This window comes from Marmota monax, unplaced genomic scaffold (assembly GCF_021218885.2).
Source record: "Marmota monax isolate L192 unplaced genomic scaffold, Marmota_monax_Labrador192_F-V1.1 WCK01_AAM20220418_F8-fsc00095, whole genome shotgun sequence".
In the NCBI taxonomy this organism is placed as follows: domain Eukaryota; kingdom Metazoa; phylum Chordata; class Mammalia; order Rodentia; family Sciuridae; genus Marmota; species Marmota monax.
This window is the reverse complement of record NW_026695244.1, coordinates 303570-328487: the sequence shown is the minus strand read 5'-3', so window position 1 is coordinate 328487 and position 24918 is coordinate 303570. Positions and strand designations below refer to the sequence as shown.

The window sequence follows — 24918 nt, the reverse complement described above, 5'->3', positions numbered from 1 at the left end:
AATTAAAAGATGTAGTTGTGATAGAAAACTATGTAACGTAGTAGACTATTATGGAAATTGTTTTGTAAAAAAACATGGAAGAATTGCAATACATTCTACATTTATTATTATTTTTAGGTTAGATTAAGATGGCCCATTTCAGCAAATATAGGTGTAATGAGAGATTTCTAATCATTTTTCATGGTTGAGTAGTCAGAATTGTATGATATAGTTTGAAAACTTAATTTGTTTTACTAACACTCATGGTTATTTCTTATATTAATTATTTTTACTTTTCTGCTTGACTCTCATAGATCTTTTCAGGAGGCATTCATGAAATAATGTTCCTAAGTTCCCAAATATAAGTTCATTTTTGTTTTCCTTTTTTTTTAGGCATTACCTGACACTCAAATCACCAACTATGCAGCAACTTTACACCGGAAAAAAGCACTTGTACCAGCCCTCTATAAAGTTATTCAAGATTCAAATAATGAGGTAGGAAAATTGATAAGAAAACCAATTTCTGCATAGCAAAATGAAATACATGTACTAAAACACATAAACGTAAGTTTTGTAGTTTCTGTCCTTACTATGGATCTGGAAATTTTTCTTTCTGCTGTGTTTCATTCTGATAGTTGCTTTGGCTTTTCCCATTTCCTCCCTTTACATATTTTAAAATATTTTGGCACAATTTTTTCCTGTTGAGGACAGTATGTTTTGATTCTTGATTTGAGTGACCATCATCTCAATAGATTATTTAATTTGAAACTTGTCTATTTCCCATTCTGGAATGTTTTCCTGCTTTGGAAGCCAAATTTTAAATGTGTACTGATTCAGTTTTCTGTATTTTAATGTTGTTTACTGTTATTTTATTAATAATATAGAACTATGTATAATCACTCTAATCAGTGAAATCAAACTTAAGTAACACAAAATGATGCTGCTAGTAATTTTAACCTGAAAATGATTAGAGGATGTTAGTCTAAATAGTCAAAATTAATAAACTTAGAATAACAGTTTCCTGTCATTCAATCTTATAATAGAAGGACAAAAATGCTGCTATTGAATCTATATATTAGCTTATGCCAAATACACACATTATCTTTCCATTAACACAATAGTATGACATGTAGTTTTATCACCACTGGATTCATGTATGCTTTAAAATGAAAATGAAAGGAACACACAGGAAAGTAGCTTCTTATCTTCCCAGATACAGCCTCCAAGAATGCCTCTGCTGTGTACTGGAGTGAGTTTGAAGAAGTTCAGGTAATCATCTCCTAACCAGCAGCTTAACTTAAAATGCATCTTCATTTTTGTTCTATCACTAAAAGCCTGCTTATTGACTTCTTTCTTTCCTGTCTCCTAAATTTGGATTGGCTTTTGTTAGACTTGCATCTGTTGATATTTGTAGTAGCAATCACAGGATTCATTTGCTTCTTTTTCTCTTGCAGTGTATTTCTGAATGTTTTATAACTTTAGGTATGGATAATGTATATAATGTGTATCCTTGGCCAAGTGTGTTCAGAATTCTCTGTTTGATTAATGAATGCGTGTTCCCTATCCCTTGTTTTATGCTGTCTTAACATATAAGCTTTGCTTATTAAAAATTTATTTGTTTTATAGCTTCTCTTTAGATTGTAAGCTCTTCATGGGCAGTGGTCATAGATTCTGTATTTGTTATTTCTTAGAATCTAGTATTTTGTCATGTATAAAAGAACATGTAATAAGTATCAATTGGGTTGAGAGTTTAGCTCAGTGGTAGAGTGTTTGTATAGTATGTGGGAGGCCCTGGGTTTGATCAGCCCAGCATCACTAAATAAATAAATATTGTTTGCAGAAACAGTGAAAATCAGAAAGATTCTAGAATGCTGTGATTTTCATTAGGACTTACAGTGTATAAAAAATATCTTTTTTCTTTTTTTCATATTTTGAGAGCTATGGCATTTTTATTTTTTTTAAACTTTCCTCCTCTAAGTTGATATGACATTTGAAAAGTCATTCTATTACTTTATTTTGTCACACTTATTAATAATATTAACATTTAGGATCTTGTAGTTGTGTCTAGAAATGGAGACAATGTAACCTGAGAGTTCAAGACCCATTATTCATTATATTATTTTACATAATCATCAAGCCACTAAAGCAAGTCTGGGTTTCAAGTCTTCTGTCAAGTCAGGTTCTGTGTGTCCAAGCTTCAGAAAAACAAAACAGAATGATAAGTTGTATAGGATCTTAAAAACAGTTCTGGAGTTTACTCATAGAAGCTTTTTGTTATATTTTAAAACATATATTATATTTGGCTTTTGCCATATATACACACTGAGACCTGATTTGATTATATTCTGAAACATAAACAGATGGATTATTTAGTTAACAAGTTGTTAGAGATACTGGGGTGCCAGGAAAAATCAGATGTGTACTTGGAAGTGGCTGGGCAAGACAAAATTTACTTTTGCAGAAGGGTGTGCTACTGATCAAGGATTGGAAAGCAAGCACACATGGGAGGCAGAGCAGTCCGCCTGTTTTTATTCCTAAAGCAACACTGCCCCTTGCTCTGACAGGAGCTCAGGGTCATAATCTACCTGGTCAGCTAATTTTAAAATTGGGGCAGGCAAAGGGAAGGTCTATCATTATGATTGGAAACAGATAGGGGAGCTCAAAATGGCTACATTTTAAGCACATAGTTTTGTAACTTAAATGGTTCTGCCCAACCACACATTGTGAAATTTAAGTGTTAGCTTATAATAAAAATTTCTGGTACATATGGGGAAACTAAGACTATGAGTTTAACTTGGACAGAAAAGAGAACATTAATCTTATAAAGTCATTTCAGAAAATGGTCATATTTAATATGAATTGGAAATTATGGCAATCTTCCAGTTTTGCTTTAAAGGCCATCAGAGTTCTTTGGAAAGTATATTTCCTAGAAGTTTCTTTTTTTTTTGGTACAGGAGATTTTGGTACCAGAGATTGAACTCAAGGGCACTCGACCACTGAGCCACATCCCAGGCCTATTTTGTATTTTATTTAGAGACAGAGTCTCACTGAGTTGCTTATTAGCACCTCACTGTTGCTGAGGTTGGCTTTGAACTTGCAATCCTCCTGCCTCAGGCTCCTGAGCCGCTGGAATTACAGATGTGTGCCATCACACCTGGCTAGAAATTTAACATCATCGCCAAACTATGCTAAAACTTTAGTTTTAGTCTATAGACGGTAAGACCAACGGTCTTGTTTTATCTTTTTCTTTTCCTCTACCAGATCCCTTAGTCACATCTAGCAATTCCACTTCTTAGAGTCCTTCAATCCTTTTCATAACCCTATCTTTTTTTGAAGATTTAAATGCCTTTCCTCTTCCTTTCAGTGTAGTTAAATTTTCATGGCTGATTATTACAGTCATGTCCTTGCAAACATTCTTAGCTTCTTTGCCTCTTATTCCCTTAGTTCATATTCTTTGGGCAAAAATCTCAAAACTGGACAAAACCTAGCTATCTATTTTGGTCATGCCTGTACCTGAACAGCTGAGCATGCCTAAAGAAAATGCTTTTTATAAATTTTTTTTTTAATTTTAAATTCAAGACTACAAATTTCAAATAAGCACATAATAAGTAGCCTTGCAGTCTTAATTTACTTCCTTGGTACACTGTCCTACTCTTCATTTTATATTTTCTGTGACCTCATACTCTTAACCTCCTTCCTCTTCTTTCTCAGTGTGCTATGTAAGTATTAATAAAGAATACAGTTGGAAACTCTCTTCTTTTTCTGTTCATATCCACCACTAAGCCAGAATCTCAGCTCTCATTCTTATCCTTTTTGCTGTTTTGTAGTTGAAATGGTAAACAATCATATTTCACTTTTTAAAAACCCTTAGTCTTGCCTTCTATTTTATTACCTATTCCATTTTTTGTCTCTCTTCACAGATGAATTTCACAAATTATTGCTCATTTATAGCCTCTGTCTACTTGTTTTCATTTCTTCGCCTCACATTTTTTCTTTAACTCATTTAGGTTAAGCTTAGATCTCTATTATTCTACCCTAAATGCTCTCAATGTGTTAATCAAGTAGCTTTTATTTTAGTACTTGTACCAAAACAATATTTGCCAAATTTGGGAAAGGTGGCAATTATTCTTAAGCTTTTTAGCCCAAGGAAAATGACTTTTAACATTTGTGATGTGGGCCAGAGTATCATATGTGAGGACAGTGTCATTTATTGAAATTTGAGAACATAGTAGCATGATACTTATACTTAGAATTAAAGGTTTGAATAGTATTGGCAAGTTTTTATTTTGTAGGGTTAATCTGATTAACAGTTTATGGATTCTTAGTATCTCCCTTTCCTTTGAAAAATAATACAATAATAATTTTGGAAACTCTATATTTCTTTGCTATGCTTAGTTAAAATATAGTGTCATGTATGCCAGTGTACTCTTGCTGCTCAGAAAGGAGGATTAAACTCTTCAAAAGAAATTCATTGTATTTGTATCATGGTCCATAAAATTTAAAGAAGACAATTTTGGAGGTTCTTTTACTAAAGAGGAGAGCAATTTGAATAAGTATATATTTTTAACAAATTTATGAAAGCTGCCACAGTCTCTTAATTCCTCAGAAGAGCGAAACAGTACTGTCAGCATTTTAAAAAGATGCCAGTAATTGATTATTTTAAAAAATGTATTACTTGTTCATTTTTAGTACTGTATGAATTAAACAACCCTCACTCCTTTTCTAGTATAAGAAATGTGGTAGAGTGGAAAAACATCAACTTAATGTTAGAAGACTTGAGTTCAGCATTTTCCTCCACCACTAACTTCTGTGTCATTTGACATATTGTTTGGCCTAGACTAGTTGAAATGTAGCTTAAGATTTTAAACTACACCCTGATAATGACTTCACAAAAAGGGCTTAGTGTTGACTAGACTAGGATATGTGTGTGTATGTGAATCTTTTACACTTTAGAGTTATTCCTCAAGAGCTAAGCTTAATGTAGTAAATATTAACTGTACAGTTGGTATAGATTTATTGACTTTTAATTTGTAAAGTAGTGACTTTATTCTAGAGTGTTATATTATTACAGACGTATAACTATTCAAACAGATTTTTAAATTTGTTACTTTAGTCATTTATAAGTAAGCATTTGAAATTACTATAACTATTTTTAAAGGGTTAGTATTAAATTTTAAATTAAAAATTACTTTGTAGTTTCTTGTTATCCTATTATATGCATTTAAAAGTTATAGCAAATTACATTCATTCTGCAGTTACTCTCCAGCGGACCTATTTTAAATTGACAATATGTGTAACTGCTCATTTTCTTGTTTTCAAGGTCATGAAGTCTCTAATAAGTTGTTTTATGTGATAACATATGAAGAATTAGCCAGTTTAACATTGAAAAAGTTATTTGTGCATCTTTCAAAATCTTTCAAATAAATTAGTGAAATTTTAAATCTGTTTTATGATTTATAGGTAGTCAGTTTGCTTCACTTGTATGTACTTAAAATATTAGCTAGAATTTTGTATGCCCCAAAAGTATTTACTACAATTTATTTAATCAGTCTCTCTTGAGATTTAAAGTATTTCCAGCAAGACCTTTTGAAATTATTTTATTCCAATGGAAATTTTAAAAGAGTTGGTAAGAGCAGAAAAAGAAATTATTAAGTATAAATGTAGTACATTGGCTAAAGGATTAATGGTCTAATAAATTTAGTAGCACAGGATTTTAAAAGATTGGTGTGCCAGGTGAAATAGCACATATCTGTAATCCCAGCTATTCAGGAAGCTGAAATAGGAGTATCCCAAGTCCAGACTAGCATGGGCAAATTAATGAAAAATAAACATAAAGATGGTAAGAGATGTAGCTCAGTAGCAGGGTGTTTACCTAACATGCCTGAGGTAAATTATTTGATGTCAATCCCTAGTACCACCAAAAAATAAAAACAAAGGAACAAAAATGTGTGGTGATATTATATGGGTACAAAGTACTTTTTATAGTTAGTGCATTGATCAGTTTAATATGTGGTCTCTTTACATAGAGATTACAGAGATATTGGTTGAATTAACTCAAAATACAAAGAAACTAATATAGAGGATTTATATTTAAAACATTATACTTATGTATGTACCTGTTAAGAAATATAGTTAGAACCAAAAAAATGGAAATAATTACTGCACTTTTATTTCTTTTAGCTCCTGGAACCTGTTTGCCACCAGCTATTTGAACTCTATCGTAGCTCTGAAGTTCGACTGAAGAGGTTCACGTTACAGTTCTTACCAGAATTGATGTGGGTTTATTTACGGCTTACAGTTAGCCGAGACAGACAGAGTAATGGTTGCATTGAAGCACTTCTGTTAGGAATTTATAATTTGGTAAGTTGAAAATGGTAGTTTGTGATATATAAAATACTTTTAAAAAGTCCTCTGAAATCATATTTAAGGAATATTTTGAGAAAATTAAATTGAAATATCTACTGAATAATTTGAACTAATTAAGTATAATAGATAAGCATTTTATAAAGTAGATGAAACTATAATTGATGGCATTGTTAATCTTAGGACTTATTTCTTCAAATTATTTTATTTGATCACGATTTATGAATGCTTTTTGTGTAAGGAATTGAGTTGACTTCAATGTTGTTCCTGCTTTTAGGGCAACTTATGCTATATTAGAGAAGATGTTTACACATGAATAATAATGAAAAGTTTGTATGAAAAAGAACTTCAGAGAGAAACTGAAATCTTTGCTGAAGTTTTGGCCAACTTTACTAAGGAAATGGAATTTAAGCTGGGTCTTATGAAGAGGAATAGTTTTGACAGGTTGAGATTAGAAGTAGGTGAGATGATAATCAAATGAGCATAAGCAAAGAAGCAGGGAAGTCATGTCATACCCTGGAAAAAGGAAAGTAATTGAAGCACAGAAGGAAAAATGCAAGCTAGGAAAAATGATTTTTATCAGTTTTAGACAGTCTTTAAAGTGAAGAGTTTAGGTTTTCTTTAGTATGCATTGGGAAAGCAGCTTTGAGCAGAAGAACTGTGCAGTGTATTAGAAAGGTGAATCTGGAAGTTGCAGAGACCTTGGGATTATAAATTGAATTTAGTCATCACTCCTTATATTTTGAAGGCAACATGTTTAATTGAAAAGAGTAGGAGAAGTAGACATGGGATTCCTGTTCTCTTAGGAGAGGATATCAGTTAGGGGGAAAAGTCCAATATACTGTTAAAGCATACTATGATTTTGTAAATCTGAGTAAGAACACAATGGAAACTAGAGTGAGAAAAGAAACAACTAATACTTGATAGTATAATTTGAAGACTGACATGGGGAGGGTATGTTAGAAAGGAAAGGAAGTACTTACTAGGTTACAAGGACTGTACAAAGTGAGGTGAAAACGTGGGAGAGAGTTGGGGAACATGGGAACATGATGACCCTTACATATGACCCTTCTGAAGATTTGGGCAGCAAGACTTTTTCTGTGCAATGCAAGGGAACAAAATAATACATTATATTTCTACCCTCATATGCCTTCTTTACAGAATTGGAAAATTACCTGAGTTCATCAATAAAGAATTGTGAATATTATGATTATATGTTGGAATCATTGATGGGGGAATGGTTGAGAAATTACTGGCTTAAAACTTAAATGCTTCTGTTGAGCTTCATAATATAGAGGTTACATAGATATTTCCAAATCAAAGTGTAGTTTTTCACCCAGAGTGTAGTTTGATCATTAAAATTTGATATAGCAATTTAAAAATGTTAATTATGATTTGATACTGCATTCTTCATGAAACTCTTCTTTTTTAGTACCTTAAAAATTAGTATTGCTTTTGCTTTTTTCATCATGCTTAATTTAAGACATTTTTGTAAAAATTTCTGTCCTTTGAAGTCTTGTGTTCTTTGTATTCAATATACTCTGCAAACAATACTCCACATAATAACATTTGATTTTATAGTTGAGAGGTATAAAGTACTAGATAATTGAGCTTCACAATAAATATTCTATAGCAGTGCTTTTTCCTTTAAGTCTTATCATTTAAATCATTGGAAAATATTTTCCATTACTGGAAGTCTGAAGGAAGGAGTAAGGGCTTTAGAATCATTCATATTCAATTCAAAATCATGAGGTACTATTTATTGGCTATTTTAAATTTTGAGCAAGTTACTTAATATCTTGACTACTGTTGCCTCACCTGCAAAACAAAAATAAAACGTTGTTAGTAGAATTAAAAGTAATTGAAACCAAGTGGGCGGGGTGCCACACACACCTGTAATCCCAGCAGGTAGGGAGTCTGAGGCAGGAGGATCTTGAGTTCAAAGCCAACCTCAGTAATAAGCTAGGTACTAAGCAACTCAGTGAGACCCTGTCTCTAAATAAAACACAACATAGGGCTAGGGATGTGGCTCCATGGTTGAGTGCCCCTGAGTTCAATCCCCAGTACCAAAAAAAAAAAAAAGGCAATTTGAAGATATTTAATAAATGTTTATCATTTTTATTGTCATCATACTTGAGGGTAGGCTTTTTTTTTAATGAAAAACTAGTCTAGGAGTAAAATTTTCTACTTGCTAACTTACTTGATTATTTTTTCTTTTAAAGCAGGATATTTGTTTTATGTATCCTGTGTTTTCTCTAGTGTTGGCTACATATTTAGTAATGTTTGCTGATTTAGTAATTTAGTGTTTTAGATTATTTAACATTAAGCTGTCATTTTTATTAATTTGTTTCATGTAATAAAATTTAGTAATTGGATAAATGAAAGATATTTTGTGAAGCAGATTGTTTGCAAGTTATTGGCAGTACTTATTGGTTTTAATTATATTTTGACACTTCAAAAATAGCATACTATATAGGAAAATGCCAGTTATAAGTCAGAAATTTAACCTCAGGTTTCTGACTTTTAATTCCCATAATAAATGTATTCTCTTTTCTCTGTGGTTCTCAGTTTTTTCTTATTCTTTTTTTTTCCTATGTACTAATTTCTCTCTTTTCCTCCATTTCTTCCCCCCACCCCGCCCAAATAACTCCAGAGGGAGTTTTATATGGCCTTTAACAAGTTTCAGCATATCTTTCTCCATAAATACACACAAAGATAACTTCAAAATATTTGGCTAAATGGTATACTTAATAATAAAAATTGAATTTTTTTTGCAGGGGGTATGTCTAACTTAAATCAGGCCCCTTTATCTTAGCATAAACATTCTTTGCAATACAATGACCAAGGTGTGGTAATAACTAGTTTGATTACAAAGAAGCTATGTGGGGTCTCTGGAGACTTTTCTTGCCAAAATTCGAGAATGGTATTTGTTCATGTGTAATTTGTACTCTTTCGTAACATAGTAAACTCAGAAATGAGTCCATTGGGAAGTTCTTTCAGGTTTGTGTCTTAGTGATGATAGTTGTTTTTATTGTTATTCTGTTTATTGTTTTTCTTTTCCTTTTATGCTGTGCTGTTACTCATTCTCTGACTACCTGCCATTCAGGTCTACTAAGGACAGTATGGGTTTTAAGCCAGTGATGTGTACTAATATGAGTTATAAAGAAACATAAAAGTAAGGCAATAGGCAAAAACAAAGATGCTGCAGCTTATCGCTCCTGATTGTCATTCATAGGCAGATGTTTATTGATACCTGAGGAAGTTTACAGGAACTAGAGGCTGGAGAAATGAAGGACACCTTTGTTCCTTTTATGAAGAGATAATGTTGTTTAAAAAAACAAATCACAAAAATTTTCTTGAAGCTCAGTAGAAATTATCTAAATGTAAATTTATTTTTAATCTCGTGGACTGATCAGTTATGTTAACATGGTTTATTTTAGTTCAGTAGTTTATTGCTGAATGATTGCAAGAGGTTTTTTTTCTTTTTTAATTCAGGATTCATTCTTAAGAAAGATGACAGGTATTGTGTATATTAGTTTGATTGTGGTTGTAACATGCTGTACACAATAAATACATGTAATTTTTATTTGTTAATTATGCCTCAGTAAAGCTGGAAAAAAATCCATTCTGCATTACAACAATGTTTTAATCTCCCTGTTCTATATGTAAATTTAACATAAAATTGATTTATGTGCCTGCTTCTTGTATTGATTTAGTGTAATACTATGCTCAGTAGATCTCTGTGGGTTTTAAATATTCCCATAGTATACAAATTTGCTGATAATTAAGTTATAAAAAATATGATAGGGTAGTAATATGTTTAATATATCATTTTTTAAATTCTTTAGTTACCAGTTATATTCTATAAATTAAGGAAGTAATTATTTTTTCCGTACAGTATAAACCTGTGATTATTTCATTATCTTTGTGCTTTTTTTGTGTGTGTGTGTGTGACTATAGGAAATTGCTGATAAAGATGGAAATAATAAAGTTCTGTCTTTCACTATCCCTTCCTTATCCAAGCCTTCAATATACCATGAAGTAAGTAACCTGGGGAAGATGTGATTGTTATATTGAGATATGATATATATAATATATATTATTATATTGATATACAAAGCCATTTTTTAAAAACCAGAGATAGAATCCTAACATATGTTTACTGACTTGTTTCTTTATTTTTTAGTATATCTATATTTTTAGCTGTTGATGGACCTTTGTTCGTTTTATTTATGTATGTATGTATGTATGTATGTATGTATGTATGTATGTGCGGTGCTGAGGATCCAACTCAGTGCCTCACAGATGCAAGGCAAGTGCTCTACCACTGAGCCACAACTTTAGCCTCTGACTGATTTCTAAAAAAGTAGATGTTTGTGCCAGATGTAGTGGTTATGCCTGTAATTCCAGCAACTCAGGAGGTTTAGGAAGGAGAGTAGAAGGTTCAAGGCCAGTCTTGGCAACTTAGTGAGACCCTGTCTCAGAATAAAAAATAAAAGAGCTGGAGATGGAGCTCAGCACCCCTGAGTTCAATCCCCAGTACCACCAAAATAAACAAACAAACAAATAAATAAAATCAGTCGTTTATTAGCTTGGCAATGTGGTGCACACTGATAACCCAGCGACTTAGGAGGCTAAGACAGGAGAATGCAAATTATATGTTTGTATTATATTTCCAGCCTGCCCTTTTGTTATTGGTGATGTTAAGACTGAACTTTGTGAAGAGAGGTGGAAAGTAGTTAATGAAAAAGCTTCCTTTAGTTCTTATTTCTTCTACCACCAGTATCATTTTAATTTTTAAAATAGATTTTTGTGGATTTTTAAAGATAAATCTTACTTTTAAAAGTCTTCCATATCCCTTAGAAACTATCTGTTAAATTGTTTCATTTTTACTATTCTTTAGGAAACTGACTACTTAGAATGTTAACACCATTGTATTTCAGGGTAAAGGAGTCTAATTCACACAATCTAGCTAATCAATAACATTATACTTTTTTGCTTACCTTTATTTTGTTGAATATGAGAACACTGATAATTATATGGGTAGATGATGCCTGTCAGGCTGAACTCTTTCTTCCTGCTCTCTTTAAGTAAAATCCAACAAAGAAGTGAATCAAACTTGTGATCTTCAGTGTTCAGTGCATAAAATTGTGAGGAAAGTATTTACAGAAACATTCTAAAAATTATATTCCATTTTCCTGTCAACATAGTATCTTTCTTGTCTAATAGCTGCATACAGCAATTAACTTTCATAATTAATTCCCCTGGACTTTGTTTTCTGTTGAAATAGAAAGTCTCCTGTTTAGCCAGAATTCATTTTTAGCATAGACTACTTCATAGATTTCTACTAGCATAGATTTTATGTAAGTTCTTGGTATTGTGTTATGAAATAAAATGGAAGATAGTGAAACACTAATGAGTTTTTTTTTTAACTTGAGAAACCTGAAATCGTTTATGTCAGTATTAAAAAAAAGACTTGCCAGGTGTAGTGGCTCACGCCTATAATCCAGCGACTTGGGAGGCTGAGGCAGAAGTATTGCAAATTCAAAGCCAGATTCAGCAATTTAGTGAGGCTCAAAGCAATTTATTGAGACCCTGTCTCTAAATAAAACATAAAAAAAGGATCAGGGATGTGGTTCAGTGCTTAAGCACTCTGGGTTCAATCTCCAATTACCCTTCTCCCCCTGCCAAAAAAAACCCAAAAACTTTAGATTATAGTCCTCAATATTGTTTGTATTAAATGATTATAAGCAATTGTGATCTTTTCTGGAGTACAAAAAAAATAAAATTGATTTTTTTAAATGACTGATTCCTAGTCATTCCATAACTTTGAAAAAATGAAGCAGTATGTTTTTAATTTTATCTATTTTACATACATAATTTCCTAAATAAGCTATAGAATTTGTATAATTGAGAAATGGAAAAGATTTCAAAGGAGAAGAATAAATTATCTGATACTGCCTTTGTTTTAGCAAAAATAAATATGATTACATGATACAAACTTTATTTTAGAGACACTATCTGATACTGTACCTTATTTTGGTAGCCCTCAACAATTGGATCTATGGCTTTGACAGAAGGGGCTTTGTGTCAACATGATCTCATCAGAGTTGTTTATAGTGATCTTCATCCTCAGAGAGAAACATTCACTGCACAAAACAGGTAATGGACAAAATTGTACATGGTAACAATTGTAAATTTATGCTTCATAGTTAACCATGATTACTTCAGTTTAGGTTTGATATAAGAACAGTTCAAAAGCAAAGTGGTGAAATACATGGTAGTACAGATTGAGCATCCTTAATCTGAAAGTCAAAAATTTGAAATGCTCCAAAATCTGAAACTTTTTGAGTGCCAGCATAACACTGCAAATAGAAAATTCCATACATGACTTCATGTCATTGGGACATAATAAAAATGCAGGTACACTAAAATTATTGTATAAAATTACCTTCACTTTATGTATATAAGGTATGTATAAACATAAATTAATTTCTTGTTTATACTTGGGTCTGAACCCAAGATATTTCATAAATATTCCCAAATTCAAAATTCTTCTGGTTCCAATCATTTTGGATAATGGTTATTCATCTTGTAGTTAATACCCATCTATCTAATGCTTGGTAATATGTTATGGTAATCTTATATAAAACTTGTAGAGTGTGGGTGTGGAGTCAGCCAAACCAGTATTCATGTTCTAGTACTGCAATGTGGAATGTGCCCTTGAGGCATTTTATCTAATCTCTACACTTTGCTTTTTTGATTATAGAATGGAATTAGTACCTAATGTCAGATAAACTGCAAAGTTTGAGGGCACAGTTCCAAGACTGTCCTCAATTCTGATAGCAACAAAAGTTTTCTGGAGGGGGTGGGGACCCCCAAACCACCCTTTTGTTTAATGATTTTCTAGAAGAACTTTCAGAACCCAATAAAAGCCATTGTACACAGCTGTGATTCATTATAGGGAATGGATACAAATTAAAATCAGCCCAAGGAAGAGATGTGTGGGGTAGAATATGGGAGGACCCCCAAAACACAAAGTTTCTATTTTCCTTTCCCACAGAGTCAGAATACCTCCTAGCATCAATGTATGACCATATACACAGAGGGTTGATGTCTCAGGAAACTCTCAAGCTTTGATTTCCAGAATTTTGTTGAGGCCTCATTGTGTAAGCATGAGTAGTTAAATTGATTGCCCATATGGTTGATCTCAGCTTCCAACTTGACTGATACAGTATGACCTGAAGCCATCACATTAAATCACACTGTGGTTCTTTCTGGCATAGCCAGCCCCCCCACCTAAAATGTCAAATGTGGACAGCACTACCCTAAGTTTTGCTGTCACCTATCCCTACCCTAAAAGATATTTCTTTTTTTTTTTTTTAATTTATTTTTTTTAATTGGTTGTTCAAAACATTACAAAGCTCATGACATATCATCTTCCATACATTTGATTCAAGTGGGTTATGAACTCCCATTTTTTACCCCAGATACAAGTTGCAGAATCACATCGGTTACACATCCACATTTTTACATAATACCATATTAGTGACTGTTGTATTCTGCTACCTTTTCTATCCCCTACTATCCCCCCTCCCCTTCCCTCTCGTCTTCCCTCTCTACCCCATCTGCTGTTGTTTAATTCTCTCCCTTGTTAAAAGATATTTCTAATTAGTTACTTCCTAAAAGCAAGGACCAGTCTTCTCTTTGGGCAAGGCCAGTTACTTACTATATAGGCCACGTCCTGGTCATTGACCAAGGCTCTTTTAAGCAAAAATAAACGCGTTTACCTGGATAAACACATTTAGTATAGCATTTGTATAACACACAGCATACTATCATCATGAATATGTCTAACTAACATTTGGAGAAGGTAATATAAGTTAGGAATTTAAAGAAATAACTAACTTGCCTTTTAAAGCCACTGTAAGCATTTTGTAGCAATTTGGTCTACTTTGTGATATACTTAGGCAGAAATGTTTTTCATAGAAATTAGCTGATGATTAATTAAACCTAGCAGTTTTCATTAGTATTCATACTGAGGAGATTTTACCTCAATTTAGGAGTACATTTACTCATTAAGATCAAAATTATGTGCTAGGGTTGTAGCTCAGCGGTAGAGTGCTTGCCTCTCATGTCTGAGTCCCTGGGTTCGATCCCCAGCACCACATCTACAACTAAAAAAAAATTTTTAAAAAGATCAATATTATAACTTTACCAGTAATGTCAGTGTTGTACCATATCATAAGATAGCAGTAGATATAACCTGTCAGAGGAGGGGATTTACATACCTCCATTAAAAAGAGGAGGTATGTAAATCCCCTCCTCTTTTTAACGTGGTTGGCTTTCTATATCTATGTATTCTATATCCATGTATTCAACCAACCATAGATGGAAAGTATTTGAAAAAAATTGCATTTGTACTGAACACATATGGACTTTTTTCTTGTCACTCTTCCCTAAACAATACATTATAACAATCATTTATATAATGTTTGCATTTATTAGGCATTATGGGTAATCTAGAGATGATTTAAATGTGTGTAGGTAGGTACACATAAGTTATGTGCAAATACTGTATTGTTCTATATAAGGATTTAAGCATCTGTGGATTTTGATATTACAAGGGTTCTTGAACTGATTCCCCCTGATGAATAACTCCTAGGCAGGAGAAAGCATTCTCCAGACACAGACACATTTCTGTAGTCATTGACCTCTGATGAAGTGCTTGGCCAGAATTCTATTTCTTCTTACCATCTTATAGATTTTACACATATGGTAGAAAATGGTATGATTTTCCATATGTCCTGACATGTTGTTTGGAATATAACTTTCATGATTGTTTTTATAAGCAAGGTGCTTTATATTTATAACTCTTGGAGAAGACTTTATCCCAACTTTAAATAACAGGGTTTTTTGTTTCTATGTAGTAATGTTGATTTACTCAAATCCTTCCACAATATAAACTTAATATATTAAGAACATTGGCTCATAAATAGTCTGAAGACTTCCTCATATAAAATCACCTAGTTTCCTGATTCCTTTTTGTTTTATAATTTAAATTATTTAAAGAATAAAATTACATACTTGTGGTAAATTTAAAATAGAACTTGGAATAAAATGAAAATAGATGAGAATGCAAAGAGTAACATAAGTGTAACTTCATCCTTCCAATCACCCATTTCTACTTCCAGTAATTAAACTGTTAGCAGTTTTTTATGTGTCCTTTTAAAATGATTTATATGTACATAGCATATATTAAACCTTAAACACACGCAGGCCCATATACATGGGATTTAGTTGTGTATATTATTTAACAATTTGCTTTATACACCAAAGAATAGATCTTTAACTTCTTCCTCTAGCAGTGCATATAGATCTCTTCATTCTTTTTTCTTTCTTTCTTATTTTTGCACTGTCAAGGATTGAATGCAGGGCCTTACATATGTTAGGCAGCCTCATTCTTCTTTAATGAGTACTTGTTATTTTGTTTTATATATGTACTGAGGAGATTTTACCTCAGTTTTGCTTTTTTTTTGAGCCCTGTATTCCTGGGCTCAAGAAATTCTCCAACCTCATCCTCCTCAATAACAGGACTAAAGACACATGCCATCAGGTCCAGCTGTACCATCAGTTTTTTGGCAGTCTCATATTGAATAAATTTAGATTGTTATCAGTTTTTTGCTGCTATAAAGAATACTGCAAGAAACACATATTTCTCTGTATGTTTTTCATGAGAGCACAAAAATTATCTACAATAATTATCTGTATGATAAATTCCTGGCGGTGAGTTGTTAATGCTAAGGAATGTATACTTATTCATTTGGTAGATATTACCAAATTACCCTCCACAAAACAACTGTACCAATTGAATGTTCCACCAATGACTTCAGAGTGCCTATTTCCTCTTTTTGACCAATTTGATAGCTAAAACTTGATGTCATTTTGTATTCATTCATTTTAGCTGGGGCTTAAATACATTTATGTATTAGTTCATTTTTTTTCTTGACCTATATCCTGTATCCTTTTTTCATATTGTACTGTATATTTTTTTCCTTACTGATTTGCAATATTTTGAATGTTGAAATAATAACACTGTTTTACTTGTTGCGCATTTTCAGTTAATTATTGGCTTTAACTTTATTTTTAAATATAAATATAATTTACATACCACAAATTCTGAATGTCACTGCAAAATTGCTTGGTGTGGGCCTATTCCATCCATTCTGAACACTAAGTGGACCTTTTAGATTTGGAAACTGATGCCCTTCAGACTGGAAGTTTTCTCGAATTGTTATTGTTAATTAGTTCGGACTTTCCTCTTTATATAATCTTTCATCTGGAGCTCTTTTAATTTGGATATTGGATCTCCTAGATCCTTTCCTTTTTCATTTGCCATGGCTTTACTTTCTGAGACTGTTCCTCAACTGCATTCACCAATCATTCTTGACGTTTTGGTGGTACTGGGGATTGAGCCCAGGGATGGCTTTACACTGAACTTTGGACACCCCAGCCCTTTTTTTATTTCTTATTTTGAGACAGGGTTTTGCCAAGTTGCCCAATCTGACCTTGAACTTGGAATTCTCCTGCCTCTGCCTCCTGAGACACTAGGATTAAAGGTGTGCAACTTTGCGCCTGGCTTTCTTGAGTTTTTAATTCTTGCAGTTTTTTTTTTTTTTAATCTAAAAAGCTTTTACAGATCTCTGAATACTTTTTGAATAGATGTATTTTTGAAATTATATCTTCTTATTTTTGAGAATATTAATAGTATAGTAATTAGTTACGAAAAGTTATTTTTTCTTTATATGCTAGTTTCATCAAATTGCCTTTTTCCTTTTTTAAATTTTAGTCTCTTTCATATTAATAGAGTTCCTCATTTGTTTAGTAGTCTTTTTTCCCCCCCTTATTTAAAAGTAGGGGAATAAAAATAAGAAGCTCTGACCACATTAGTGGGCTAATTGTGAGCTTCCCTGTTGGGTGATCTCACTGTGCCACTCACTTGGGAAATTTCATGAGTCCGAATCTTGGAAGTCTTTCCCTTAAGAGTCATCAAATTCATCTAGTTCCCTAAGTAGTGGGCTGGCTGGTAGCATTCTGATGACTGAGTGGCGAAGGAGAGCTTGAGGTCTCAATATTCAGCAAGTCATATTTGACTTCAATCTTTGTTTAGTATTACCCCCTCACCCCTACACACACATCAAATCACAGTTGTGCCTGTTGGCTCCTAGGCAAGAATTCTCTTTTATCCTTTCAGAAAATAAATCTTCAGTATTACCTAGATGTATGGATAAGGAGACTGGATTTGAAGGTATGACTGCTTTCAAATCAGGCTTTCACCTTTCACCTTTTTATTTCAAAATAATTTCAGACTTAACAAAAAATGTGGCAAAAATAATGTAAAGAGTTTCCACATACCATTTACCATCCATCTGTGGAAAGGCTTTTAAAAGTACAACTCCTCTGGGTCTTGTCCTCAGAGGTTCTTAATTGGGTCACTCTAGATGGAGACATAGGAACATATGTTTTTAAAAAGTCTTGTATAACTAGTATGGATCCAGGTTTAAGAGCCACTTTTTTTTTTAGAGACTATAAATATTAGAAAAGCATTTATTTATTCATTCAATAACTATGTATTAAGCAATTATAATATATTAGACACTGTGCTAGACATTAACAATACGGATGAAAAAGTCAGGTTCTTTGTCCTAAAGTTGCCTGTAACTAAATGAGTAAAACCAAGAAAGAGGGAGAAAGTTATAATTCTGTAGAATAAATGCTGTTTTAGACCTGCAGTTTTCTTCAGCTAGGATAATTAAGAATAGCTTTATGTCTAAGGTAAAAATCTGAGCTGGGAGCTGGGGGAGCTCAAAGGTAGAGCAGTTAACTAGCATGCATGAGTTTCTGGGTTCAGTCCCTAACACCACTTGATCCAAAACTTGAAACCTTAGCGGGAATTTTCCAAATAAGAAAGTATTGTAGTAAAAAGGAGCAGCATGCATTAAATTAGGAGTTACAAAAGCTTATAACATAATCATGGAACGGTGAGAGGATTAATGTAGCATGTAATGTATATGTAGTGGGCAGTGAAGGGGAGGAATAAAGCTGGAGAGGTAAGTTCAAGGTGGATTTTAAAGGACCTTGTAATAAAGATTCCATGATTTTAAAGGACCTTCTAGTAAGTTTGGATTTCATCATGTAGTGAATAGTAACATGGTAGACTTCTAATGATAGGGGATAGGGGAGTCATTGATTTGAGGATGATGATTTGTTTTTTAAAGAAGAAAATATTGATGGCATCCAGGGATATGGCTTGTAATAATGAGAATGCAAACTGAAACAGAGGATGCCATAGTAATCTGAGAAATCACGAAAGTCAATATTAAGGTATTAAAGCCATTCGGTGAATAAAACATTTACTGTAGTCTCTAGTGGAAATAATTGTATGCAGTATTTTTTTTCCATTGTTTATTTCTTCCAGGTTTGAAGTCCTGAGTTTTCTCATGCTATGTTATAATTCTGCTATTGTGTATATGCCTGCCTCATCTTACCAATCTCTTTGTCGTATGGGCTCCAGGTGAGAAGTGTGATTTTAATTAACTTTCATATTCATTCATTTATTTGACAAATATTTATTGAGTATATTCCCTATGCCAGACACTGTTCTAACGTATCATGATACAGTAATAAAACAATTTCACAGAGCTTATATTTCTGTAGGAGTCCTCTTCATCCCTATGATTTCTGGGAAATTATTTCAGCATTAAAAGAATATTTCCTAGGTGAACAAGGAGTTAGGCCAAGTTAGCATTGTTGAGTGATATGCCTAATCACTCCCTGGATGCCACTTTTTAGAAATCATGGTGAGAAATAAGGAATGTAAACTTTTTCCTTTATATGTTTCACAAATAACAGTCTCTGTATTGAAGATTAATAATTGCAACAGTTATCTGTGTGTACGTGTTGTGGGGAATTAGGGGGTGATGTTCTGTGTCTCACAATAACCTTTATTATATTAGAATTTCTAATTTCATAGACATGACTGAAATTTAAATTTGCTCTATAGAAACAAATATTTTGTATTCTGTTTTTATATTCATTTCTTTCTTCCCCCATATTTTTTATTGGTGCATTGTAGTTGTATAAAATGATGTGATTTGTATTGTTACATATTGGTACATGCACAATATATAGCAATGTAATTTGAACAATAACATTGCCCTCGTTTTACCAATTGCCTCCCCTCCTCCTTCCCCTTAGTCCCCTTCCTTTATTCTACTGAGAATCTTTGATTTTCATGAGATCCCCTCCCCCGCACCTTTCTTTTCCTTTTTCCTCTCTAGCTTGCACATAAGAAAGAAAACATAAGACCCTTATTTTTGAGTTTGACTTATTTTGCTTAACATGTTCTCAAGTTCCATTCACGTTCCTGCAACTGTCATCATTTCATTTTTGTTTATGGCTGAATAAAATTCCATTGTGTGTATATATATATATATATATATATATATATATATATATCACATTTTCTTTATCCGTTCATCCATTAATGGATACCTGGGCTGGTTCCATAATTTGACTATTGTGAACTATGATGCCATAAACATGGATATGCATGTATCACTATAGTATAATGACTTTAATAATTCCTCAATATAAATACCAAGAAATGGTATAGCAGGGTCATATGCCTAGTCTTTTAAGGAGGCTTCATTACTAATTTCCGTAGTGTATTGAACTAATCTACAGTCCCATCCAACAGTATAAAAATATTCCTTTTTCTCCATATCCTCTCCAGCATTTATTCTGCTTCGTATTCATGATGACTGCCATATGACTTGCATGAGATGAAATCTCAGTGTTGATTTGCATTTCCCGAATTGCTAATGATGTTGAACATATTTTTCTTGTATTTGTTGGCCACTTGTGTTTCTTCTTTTGAGAAGTGTCTTTTTAATTAATTTGCCCATTTATTAATTGGAGGTGGGGTTTTTTTGGTGTTAAATTTTGAGTTCTTTATATATTCTAGATATTAGTCCTCTGTCAGAAGAGTAGTTAGCAAACATTTTCTCCTAATCTGTGGGTTTTCTCTTCACATTCCTATTTGTTTCCTTTGCTGTACAAAAGCTTTTAAATTTGATGCTGCCCCATTTATTAACTCTTGGCGTTGTTTCCTTAGCTTTAGTGTTCCTATTGAGAAAGTTATTGCCTGTGCCTAAAAGCTGGAGCATTGACCCTGTGTTTTCTTCTAGCAGTTGCATAGTTTCTGGTCTAATTCCAAGGTCTTTGTTCCATTTGGGGTTGATTTTTGTGCAGGGTGAGAGATAAGTGTCTACTTTCATTCTTCTATGTATGGATAACCAGTTGTCCCAGCACTGTTAAAAGGGCTGTCTTTTCTCTGAGTGGATGTAATTGGCACCTTTGTCAAGGATCAGATGACAGTATCTGTGTGGGTTTGTCTGTTTTGTACCATCGGTGTAGGTGTCTGTTTTTATGCCAGTATCATGCACTTTTTATTAGTATAGCTCTGTAATATAATTTAAAGTCGGGTATTGTGGTAGCTTCAGCATTATTTTTTTGGCTTAGAATTGCTTTGACTATTCTGGGTCTTTTTTTTTTTTCCAGATGAATTTTAGGACTGCTTTTCCTAGTCCTGTGAAGGATGTCATTGGTACTTTGAAGGGGATTGCACTGAATGTGTATATTGCTTTTGATAATATGGTCATCTTAACAAAATTTTCTGCCTATCCCTGATCATGGGATGTCTTTCCATCTTGTATCATCTTTAATTTCTTTCTTCGGTGATCTATAGTTTTCATTGTTGTACAGGTCTTTTGACTTCCTTGGTATTTTATTTTACCTTTTTGAGGCTGTTGTGAATGGGATTGTTTTCCTGATTTCTTTCTCAACAGATTCATTATTGGTATATAGGAAAACTATTGATTTTTGTAACCTGTGACTCTGCTGAATTTGTTGATTAGATCTAGCAGTTTTTTGGTGGAGCTTTTTTGATCTTATCATCTACAAATAGTGATAACTTGATTTCTTCCTTTTCTATTTTTATCCCTTTTGTTTCCTTCTCACCTAATTGCTCCAACTAGAATTTCTAACACTATATAAAATAGGAGTGGTAAGAGTGGAAATCCTTCTCTTGTTCCAAATTTTAAAGGAAATGCTTTCAGTTTGTCCCCATTTACTATGAGGTTGATTTTTTTTTTTTTTTTTTTATTATATAGCCTTTATGATGTCCCTTCTGTCCCTGGTTTCTTCAGTGTTTTTATCATGAATGGGTGCTGAATTTTGTTGAAGGCTTTCTCTGCATCTGTTGAAATTACTAAATGATTTTTGTCCTGAATTCTATCCATGAATTATTTTTTGGTTTGTGTATATTAAACCATCCTTGAATAAAAACATCTCTGGAATAAAACCAACTTGGTCATGGTGTGCAATCTTTTTTAATATATTGTTGGATATGATTTGTTAATATTTTATAAGTATTTTTGCATCTAAATTCATCAGGGATATTGGTCTGTACTTTTCTTTCCTTGTTGTGACATTACTTGGTTTTGGTATGAGTATGATATGGCCTCATAGAATGAATTTGGAAGTGTTTCTTCCCTTTCTATTTCATGGAATAATTTGAGGAACATTGGTGTATAGTTCATCTTTAAAGGTCTGGTAGAATAGAAAAAAGTTCAAGTAATATAAATTAATTTAGAGTTACAGAATTTCAATTCTAGTCTGTCCTATCCAACTAATTTCTACTTGAGGAAACTCAACTGCTCCTTCTGCCCCCCAAAAAAGTATAATACTATGTCTTCTGTTGTGCATAACAATCACCACAAACTTCGTAGCTTGAAACATCACACACTTATCTGGGCATGAGTTAGCTGGTCCTCTAGTTGGGATCGTATGGTTAAAATGTTGTCTGGAGTTGCAGTCTTACCTCAGATTCAACCCTTGTTGGCAGAATTCTGTTCTTGTGATTGTAGGGCTGAGGGTCCTAGTCCATAGCATTCAGGACCTGAATGATCTGCTGATGTGCAACAAATCTTCCTGAGATTGCCTATAGTTTTTTCTGTTGTGTATTGGGTAGCCCAGCTGACCATCAGTTTCTTATTGGTTGTCTGCCAGACTTGATCCTCAGTTCCATCCCATGGACCTCCCAACATAGGCAGACTACAACATGACAGCTTCAAAGCTTAGAGAAGGAGTGAGAAGGATCCCAGCAAGACCCTTTACCTTAAGTAACATAGTCACATAGTCATAAGCACATACCTGGGGAATCCCATTACCTCATAGATCATACCTTTACTTAAGGGAGGAGGGTAAATACCAGAAAGGAGGGAATCACAGGGATCGAGGCCTTCCAAAAGATTGTCTCCTACCACAAATGCTTAGCTGAAGTTCATATACTGTTGTGTTACTTGGAAGAGAATGTGATCCTGTTTATAACATTAATGTTGGTAAGTGGGTCAATCTAAATTAGTTATAACTGAAATTTTACAGATTATCTTAAAATAAGTACATCATTTCATCTATAATAACATCAGTGGGCAACAGAGTGTTTCTAAATTAGATTCTGTTTTCAAGAGCATACATTGTTTAAGCACTTACTGCCTATCTTAAGATAACATTATAAAAGACTATTTCAGGTTCATTAAAAGAAATGCATTTGTTGTCATATTTGGCAGCATTTTTATGGCCTTTAGTAGAGTTTTGTTTATTTTTGTGGTATTAGGGCTTGAATCCAGAAACACTCTACCTAAGCACTACATCCTGAACCCTTTGTGTTGCCTTTTTTTTTTTTTTTTTTTTTTAATTTTGATACAAGGTCTCCCTGAGTTTCTTTGTCTGGCATTGGACTTGCAACCCTCCTGCTTCAGCCTCCTGAGTTGTTGAAATTACGGGCTTGTGTCACCACATATGGCTAGAGTTTCTTAATAACAAAAGTGCTGGCAGAGTTTAATGGTCCTGAAACTTGTTTTTTGTCCCCTTAAGAATTTTGAAAAATTTTATCTTTTGTACATTTTTAAGTTGATGTGTAAACTGTTTTGTCCTATCTTAAACATTTGCAAATGATATATGATTTCTACAATATAAATATTGATATAATTAAAAAGTTAGGTTATTTCAAATATGTGTAGCTTAAATGCCATGGAGATATAATATTCACCATCATCCATTGATAAATAAACAAGCAAGATTGTTCTCTAATAGTCTAACATTACACAATTTCCTGGAAATTGAATTTCTACTCCACTTTCTTTAAACAAAGTTTCTCTTAATATAATGCTGTTTTCAACTTTTTTTTTAATATTTATTTTTCAGTTTTCGGTGGACACAACATCTTTATTTTATTTTATGTGGTGCTGAGGATCGAACCCAGCGCCCCGCACATGTCAGGCGAGCGCGTTACCGCTTGAGCCACATCTCCAGCCCTGTTTTCAACTTAAAGTCTTTTATTCATCACTTAATTGCTATAGATATGTATGTGTGTACATATTTGTGCATATGTGTGTATATACATATAGCAATTATCTTAATATTTTAACTGGTTTACATAATCTGAGCTGGGTATGGTGGTGCACACCTATGATCCCAGTTACTTAGGAGACTGAAGCAGGAGACTTATAAGTTTGAGGCCAGCATGGGCAAGTTAATCAGACTCTTCTCTTACTAGAGAGAGAGAGAATTATGAACCTATTGCACTTAAGGATTTAATAATCTTTTTACACAAAAACCATAAATTTTATGGAACATTTTATCTTCTGTTTATTATTAAGGAAACATCTCTATCATATAGAAAGGTAGAGAGTTGTTTATGGCACAGCTCTCTCTTCTTTAACCCTGCCCAAAAAGGTGGCAGGTTTTTTTTGTTTGTTTGTTTGGCATCATGGCTTCCTTCAGATCTCTTGTAAAGCTCAAGTTCCTCAAAAAGAAGACCAAGAAGTTTATCTGGTATGGGTCAGACTGATACATCAAAATTAAGTATAACTGACAGAAACCCAGAGGTGTTACAGCAGGGTGTAGAGAAGATTCAAGGGACAGGTCTTGGTTCTGTGAGCGACAAAGAAACAAAGGATATGCTGTCCAGTAGCTTCTGAAAGCCCCTGCTCCACAACATCAAGGTGCTTCAAGTACTGCATATGTGTAACAGATCTTGTTGTCTGAGATTTTTTTCCAGTGTTTGCTTCTGGAAATAGCAGCCCAGCTGGTTATCAGAGCCACTGATCCTGGTGCCAGGTTGCACAGTGAAGGAAATGAATAGATAGTTCATGTGCATATTTTAAATCAAACAAAAAAAATCTTCAAATAAAATTAAAATGACCTCGCAGCCAACAGTATTTTTGAAATGTCTGTTTTGAGATTTCTGTGCTTCAGAGTAATTTGCCTTGTTTGGATGAATAAAAGCCAGTCATTTGTGTGTGTGTGAGTGAGTGGAGCAAAATGAATATTTGTGAAAGAGGTTTTTAGTTATTTGATAAAAGTTAGCTTTAATGGATATAGTCCGCTAGAATGTATGCTTTGTGAAGATACAGGTTTTATTTTTTAATTTTTTTTTTTTTTTTTTTTTTT

General features: G+C 33.2%; 1 protein-coding gene across 16 annotated transcripts in view; it reads left to right on the top strand.

Moving 5' to 3' along the window:
• Hycc2 (hyccin PI4KA lipid kinase complex subunit 2) overlaps positions 1–24918 on the top strand; it is a 78556-nt gene that overhangs the window by 36622 nt on the left and 17016 nt on the right. For 15 of the 16 annotated variants that reach the window (XM_046462979.2, XM_058578249.1, XM_058578250.1 and 12 more), the window contains 5 exons: positions 373–474; positions 6160–6339; positions 10303–10383; positions 12389–12504; positions 18821–18916. In XM_046462979.2, the coding sequence (XP_046318935.1) occupies positions 373–474; positions 6160–6339; positions 10303–10383; positions 12389–12504; positions 18821–18916 (575 nt within the window). Of the gene's footprint in view, positions 1–372; positions 475–1192; positions 1249–6159; positions 6340–10302; positions 10384–12388; positions 12505–18820; positions 18917–24918 lie in introns of all 16 variants that reach the window. The other variant, XM_046462985.2, reaches the window with a different exon arrangement.